At 33.0% G+C, this 7,683-nt stretch overlaps 1 protein-coding gene across 6 annotated transcripts in view; it reads right to left on the bottom strand.

Moving 5' to 3' along the window:
- Positions 1–6,534: 6,534 nt before the first annotated feature.
- Positions 6,535–7,683, bottom strand: part of LOC123558563 (hephaestin-like protein) — a 57,298-nt gene continuing 56,149 nt past the window's right edge. For 5 of the 6 annotated variants that reach the window (XM_053544078.1, XM_053544075.1, XM_053544076.1 and 2 more), the window contains exon 15: positions 6,536–7,165. In XM_053544078.1, coding sequence (XP_053400053.1) covers positions 7,090–7,165 — 76 coding nt within the window. In that variant the 3' untranslated portion in view covers positions 6,536–7,089. Of the gene's footprint in view, positions 7,166–7,683 lie in introns of all 6 variants that reach the window. The other variant, XM_053544074.1, reaches the window with a different exon arrangement.

Raw genomic sequence — 7,683 nt, 5'->3', positions numbered from 1 at the left:
CGCCGCTTTTATTTCGGACCCTGTAAAGATGGTAATGAATAGTTTCGGAGTGATAAACTGAACACAGTGAATAGTTTTTAAAATGACCAACGATAATGCACAATAGATTTTAGTGAATAAACAAAAAATGACAAAAAGAAAACATAAAAAATGTATGTAATGCAACTTATTATGTGATATAAAACAATGTTATCTGTCTTTCCTCTCCTTATTTGTAGAGCAGAAAAGATTTTTTTATTTACAATTTCGTCAAAATGTTGATCCGATTTATTGATATGGGAGGTTACTCTGTAAGTAAAGTTTTCTATTTCTGATCTTAGCATGACCTACTTACCTATCTCATTTTCTATTGATAGAACACACCGCAGAATAACGCAACGTGTGAATTGCACTTGGACAAATGAGCATTCATGTATTTTACAATACCATTTCAGTAACTTCGAAGAGAATATTAGAAAATAAAAATACGGAAAATTACACTTTGCCTGCATAAAATTCATTGTAAAACGTATTAACAAATTAAATAAAGGAATCAATAAGCATATATATGTTGAAATGAACGAAGGAAGTGCCGCTGTTAACTTATTTTTAACCTTTTGTCTTATTTACGGTTCAACGGTTCAACGAGGACTTCTAGTTAATCGTTCGTCCGAAAAAAAAATGAATTCTACGGTATTCCAAAAGTAAACAAGAAAGATTCATGCTTTGTGAATAGGGGCAATATAGAGATTACTCATGTTACATGATTCTTTTCTTGGACAAAATTTTTGGTTGTTTTGGCAACGGAAACAGTAAAATGCTGTGTATAATCTGCATTCTGAAATCTGTAATGTAGGTGACTAAGGTCTATGAAACTTCATCAATGAATAGAAAACATGATAATAAAAATAATGGTTTCTGTGAACCACAACTTTGAAATAATTATCTTTTAACATAACCTCATTTTCCAACAAACTGCATTTCTGTGAAACTTCATACACACGCTCCTGCATATAAGATTTCACAGGTGCTGGCCTTAGTGAAATAATTACTTTAATTTTGTATGTAAAGAGACCAACTTCTCGAAATGTCAATGTCATTGCAAGCAGAGGATTTGTATTGCATGGTAATACTTTTCTATCACGTTTATTCTTCATGTTTTACACAGTTTATAACATATATTGTTTCATGTGCTAATGTTGATAATTTGTAGCCGGTCAGACTAATAAAGTAATGATTAGGTGATTTCTCATATTGCAATAAACGTACTTCAGACACAACACTTGGCGGCGTCTTTGATGCTTGCATCAATGAATTTCCTTGTATATTATTGGTTTGTCTGGCTAATATATAGTATATCTTTATATCTTTAGGCCTAAAAAAGTCTTTGTTTCCGGTAACATGCTAAAAAAAACAGGGTAGGTAGGTCGGAATTTTTTTTTTTCGAATTTTTTTTTTATAAAGGGAGACTTTTCGGAAATTATTTTTGTGTCAAAAAGTGATAACAAGTAAGGGGGTTATGCATTTAGAGCATCAGTAAGTTGATTTCTAACATCACTGGCCATGTTTTAAGCATAAAAAGTGCAGTTTTGCAACTTCTTGTCAAGAAGTTGTAAAAAATATTTTCCAGTGCTATAAAAACATTTAGGGTCGGGCCAAAAATTTAGGGTAGGTCGGGATACCGGAAACAAACAATCTTTTTACGCCTTACAATTGGTTTGGCCTATGCACAGCAAACATTCTGATTTTGTATAACATTTGTACAGCATATATTCTGGCCTTTATCATACCTGTATACTTTGGTTTTGTTTGGCTTAAGTGCAGCATAGATTTCGGTTTATTATGGCCTATGTAAAACATGTATTGTTTCCCGGTTGTGTCTGACTAATATATATAGCATATATTCACAAATTAGGTGGCTTGGAAACTCAAATACGGGCAATATGACATGTGCAAATCTTTATGTTTATAACATGAATAAACTAATGGAAGGCGTTTAAAAACTACAAAACCAAAATATTATGCAGTGATCATAAAAAAATGACGGTCATTTATTTTCTGATCGAGGTAGGAAAATTAACAGCCAGAATTCACCTAATGATCCGTTTTTGGAATGCAAATACAAAAGTATACACACATTCTAAAAAAACGAGGTTAATGCAATGTCTTCCGAAAAACATAAAAGTGAAATTGTAAATGAAATCCTAAGCTCAGACCAGGGCAGTGATGAAGAAACTGAAAATGTCAAAATAATTCCTGGAAAGCGTGTGTCTGTTTCTGATATTTTTTCTCATCAGTAGACAGCATTAGGAAGTTTCTAGAAGTTAAAGGATCCGATGGAAAACTGTTCAGAACTCGAGTTTTTCTAAATAAAATACTGCCCAACTTGCTCGGACAAATTTTCCGGTGAGTCATACATTCGTTAATACGAATTACGTTTGATACGAACATATTTTCCAGGTCCCGATGAGTTCGTACAAAGCGAGTTCGACTGTATTGTCAAATAATTGTAAGAAGGTATATATACTAAGCAGTTAAGCATATAAAATCTATTAAAATACAAGTGTTTAAGCCAGAGCAAAGGACACGATGTGTGTTGCACATTTCATGAACTCAATCAAACCACGTCTGCTATCATTTGAATTGTTGCATTCTATGTTTCGAAAGAATCTTCTTGCAGAATTTATTTGCAACAGTCCTTATACGCAGTAATTATTTACTATTTACAAGCCAATTACATAAAAATTTGTTCGGTTAGGTAAGTCTTGGATTGTTTATTCTAGAATGTTTCAAATGCAGCTTCTTTTGCAACTTCTTTTAAGTCATTGTGTCTAAAATCATTCGCCCTCCACCTCTGATTCATGACGGGAAGGTCGCTGTTACTGGGAGAGGACTTGTTTGTACTAGAACAGAATCCAGGCACATTGGTTAGGTTACATGCCCGTCGTTACATAACTGAAATCTTTCACGGACACTTGGGGTTCGGACCTCCACACACCCCATTCTCCTCCGCCCCTGGTTAAGTTAAGCAAATATATTTTAGCATTTTACCATGTATTGAGCATAGGTGACGATCATAAAACGCATTTTGTAACATTTCAGCGTGTTTTTAAAAAATGACAACTGTCATTTGTATTCCGACGAGAAATCAATATATAATATAAATCAATCAATCTAAATTCTATGGAACACTTCCTTGCGAATTGAGCCCTGCTTTGAACTGCGCATATCGTTGCCGGGTACCAAAATTGATACCGTTTCGACTACATTATACCGGATTATCGCTTCAGCACGTGTTACACGAGGTTTGTTTACATAAAGAAGTGATGATCTGGTTTAACATAGCCGTAAGGGTATCAATTTTGGTACCCGGCTTATAACATGAGCGGAGGAGAATGGGGTATGTGGGGGTCCGAACCCCAAGTGTCTGTGAAATCTTTTGCAAATAGTTGCATCCCGGTGCTTCTTTCACTTAAAATAAGTTTGCATCGGTAAATCAGCTACAATTGACCAAGATTTGCTGACATGCATATGTGACAATCAAAGTTAGCGGAAATTTAAAGCTTCCCTTTTTATAAAATAAAATCTCCTAATTTGTTTTCTATGTTCATAGGTAATATTTTACCTATGTGTTTTTGTTAAAAGGCCTAGATCCACTGCTTATCTGCTGTATAAGTGTTCCAATATAAAATATATTGTTTAGCGTGGGCATTTGTTTTGTAATAATGGTAAGGATTTTTTTTATATGTCTTCCAGAAATGAAGTACTTATTAAACTAACATTTCTCTCTCTGTCCAGTGAGAAAAAGAAGCAGGGATAATGCCTCTTTTCAGTCAGTATCTTCTATGTATGGCATTTTGTATTTGGGAAAATTAACATAAACGTTTGCCAGATTATCGGTAACCTTCATGTTTAAAAGTCATATTTCAGAAAGGTAGTGAATATAGATATGTAACATGTGAACTGAATATAAAGTAATTCCTGAATAAAAAAATGTATTGTACAGTTATGCATAAGAATCTAATGCAATAAAAAGTTCTGTGTGCGATTTACATAGTATCAAATTGTTTCATGAATTCTTATGAAGTCGTGTTTATGAACATGTGTGAGGAAATTTTATTAAACAATTCTATAAATATGCCAAGTTTTGTTTATTTTCGCATCACCAGAGCTGAACACCCAAGGGGAACTGTTAGTATAGATGTCCGTTGTCCAACGCCAACATTTTCTCTCACGAACTATTTGAAGAATGGTCAAATGGCAAGTCAATTGTGGCTAAAGCATATATGAATGAAGTTCACTAAAGTTTGCTTGAATGCCATTCTTTGATTATTATAAAAAAAGATTTTAACTTTGAACTACATACATCTCCTTAAAATTTTTGACATGCTAAAAGTAATCATTTATATATGCTACGCTTAACTGCCATCTTGTTATATATACATGTATTAGCAAGAACAGCGAGTCCTTGATATTAGTGTCACAGTATAAAACGATACTATAGTCATAATCAATCTGTCTGAGTCCACTTTAACCCTTACCCTGCTAAATTTCTATAATGAACTTGTCCATCTTTCAAGTTGGACAGTACCATTAACTGTTAAAAGGGGTGCATACCAAAACGTAACTGACTAAATGGCAAACAGTGCAGAATGTCGCAAAGGCAGAATCACTTGCCGCCAGCAGGCAAAGGGGTAATAAACAAGTATCACCAAATTGGCTATTCTGTCTGATATTTTCTGTGACGGGTACAAGTTTGTTTCTATTTTAGCTGCAATTTGGGTCGTAAACGATATTTTTGAAGGAATAAAAAGGTATCTAAAATAACGCAAACAGAATCAGTGTCATAGATTTACATGTTATCATTTATGTACCTTTACAGTTTTCAAGAATTCAAAGATAGTTTTAAAGTACGCTGACAGTAATGACACGGGTATTTTCTGATATTTACAAACCTTTCAAGTACAAATTTTGTCATCTCTGTTTCAGACCTTTCAACAATTACTTTTTTTACGTTATAGATTAATTCGGAACTTTTCTTTCTTAACGAGGGAATTGTAAACGTGCATAGAAAAATTGGTAAGGTAGCTGTCAAAAAGTTATATTGATCGAATTTGTTTCTGTGACACTGATTCTGTCACCTGCATCAGCAGAGAAACTATCCGTGATACTTTTTTTATTATGCAAACTATTATCTTCTATTAAAAACTAATCTTTCAATGTCTGAACGATCTAGAGAGTGTATGCGTAAACGCATTTGTTTTGTCCGAAAATCGTTTGCATTTTACTTTTTTAACTTTTTTTAAATCCAACAATGTGCCATGCTATGAGAAAACCAGCATAGTGGGTTTGCGCATCGGCGCAGTCTGGTCAGGATCCATGCTGTTCGCTAATGGTTTGTCTAATTGCAATGGGCTTTGAAAGCGAACGACATGGATCCTGACCAGACTGTGCGGATGGCGCGGCTCCCATGATAAAAAAAGTCTTTAAACTTACCTCGGACAAGGTTTTTCTTGTTACAACTTGTATATAGTAACTGACATTCTTATGTTACAAGCCAGAGATATACATTACAATTTGCACATTTCAAGTCAATTTGTTCGAAATTACATCCTTTTTACCCAAACCTATTTTAATGTAATAATAATAGTTCAAGTCAGTCATATACAATGACTTCACTTAAGTATGCCGGGCGTTACCACTTCGTGAAATTTTATTCGCTAAACGCCTTGGACTCAGTGCCGTTATATCTTCTTAACAGATAAAAAAAATAGATCTTAAAATTTATGATCACAAAAAGATAAAGATCACTAAAAGGAATAAAATGCCTCGCCTATCATTACTGATCAAGACTTGCAGATAGCTCTTGTACCAAAACAAACAAGTGTACTGAATTTTATACAATGGTCCCTACTTGAGAGAACGGTATCACAAAGTTCTGAAAAAAAATATTTCTTTCAATTTTATTACCTGTTTCTATGAGTAAGGGTATAACCCCCAAGTCACTGCAAATATATAGGAATAACATGAATTGATGAACAGACATCTACATTCTGTGACATGATTCCCTCTAGCAGAGAATACTGTATAAACTGCGGTAAAACTCTTGGGAAATTTTGGTCACCATCAGCTGAAAGCATTGTACAATACTGAAAATGTTTTTTTATTTTTTTTTATATTTCCTTTAGTGGCTTGTATCTTCTTGTAGACATAAAGCTATATGATCAGTTTTGTTTTAATTGTTTTAAAGATTTTAAAGACCTATCCAAAATATATAGATTTATACACTTTCATAATATAATAAAGAAGATACAAAAATGTTTGAGAGTAATTTTTCATAAAGCGTTGTACGGGGCCTTACAGTACAACTGTTTAGAAACATATTCAGTTTAAATGCATTTTAATTAAGAAAAGTGTAACTTTACAGCATCAACTATCAGAAACAAACAACATCAACAACAAAACTGTTATAACCATTGCATGGTATTAAAGAGCGATAGCCAGATGTTTTTTCTTCGCCTTTGTTTGTTGTAAAGAGAGTATGAGCTATTTTGGAGACCATACGTTTTTACATAACGTGTACAGATTTTGGTTCTTACAAAAATATTATCAGTTGAATATTTTAACTAATCGATGTTTACAAATAAACAATGGTGTACAATGATGTTGCTAAATCACTTTTGCTAATAAACTTTTTTTTAATGAGGACAAAAACGAGAAAAAAACAACAACTTGAATAATATTTATTTAGTTTTTTGCTTTCCTATTAATTTTCTTTTGTACTTAGATATATATTCAGAAGCAAACATTTATATAGCATTCAACTGATATTGTCCGAATAATAAAAATACAGAAATTGACATCATTATAATAAATCGTTCAAATGATTCCTTTTACATATCTATTTAGAGTTAGAGTGGTACCGCTAAAATAAAGATCTGTAAAACCGTGAATGAAAATTTTCCGTTCATCTTTATGAAAAGAATATATGATAGATCACAAGTTTGTTTTCTTTTGCGCGAATACAACATTATTTGGAAACAGTAAAAGATATGGATACTGATATAAACTATCAAAATGTTCTAACTGAGACAGGGAACGTTCAAGTTTCTACTGAAGTGCAAGTTTTCCTAGTTGTCGGTTGTGCAGATTTTTCTCTCGCTTCTGGCGACGCATAGAGGTGACACTACAAGAATAAAAATAACAACATGAATATAGGTAGTACATCTTACTGTATAACTGAATTCCTCTGCGTGGGGATGTTCTAGTTATTTCGAATTTTGAAAGATCATTCTATATATATTTAGATAAAATCTATTATTTCTGATATTTGACAACTTTCACGATTTTTGTTTGTGATAAAGATGGCGGTCGTGAAACTAGTTGCTAAGTTATCGTCTTTCATTTTGCTCGAAACTTTCGAAGTGTGGTTGGAATGGATTTCGAGTCCCTGCATTGACCACTAGAATTTATTTTTACACACAGGGTTTAAAAAGTTTTTAAATATTCTCTTTGATATTCAAGATCGAAACGAGAAAAATACATATTTTGACTTAGAACTATTTTATTTCAGCACCAACCCATCCCACATTACGAGAAAAGTTTAAACCTACTGAAACAGCCAAGTATCAAGAACTCATATTTTTAGCTCTAGATGCAAATTTCATACTTATATGTTTGAACTGGGCAATTTATGAACGGAAA

The sequence above is a fragment of the Mercenaria mercenaria genome, chromosome 5, assembly GCF_021730395.1.
Source record: "Mercenaria mercenaria strain notata chromosome 5, MADL_Memer_1, whole genome shotgun sequence".
Taxonomy (NCBI): domain Eukaryota; kingdom Metazoa; phylum Mollusca; class Bivalvia; order Venerida; family Veneridae; genus Mercenaria; species Mercenaria mercenaria.
The sequence above is the reverse complement of the archived record's forward strand: the minus strand, read 5'-3'. Positions and strand labels throughout refer to the sequence as shown.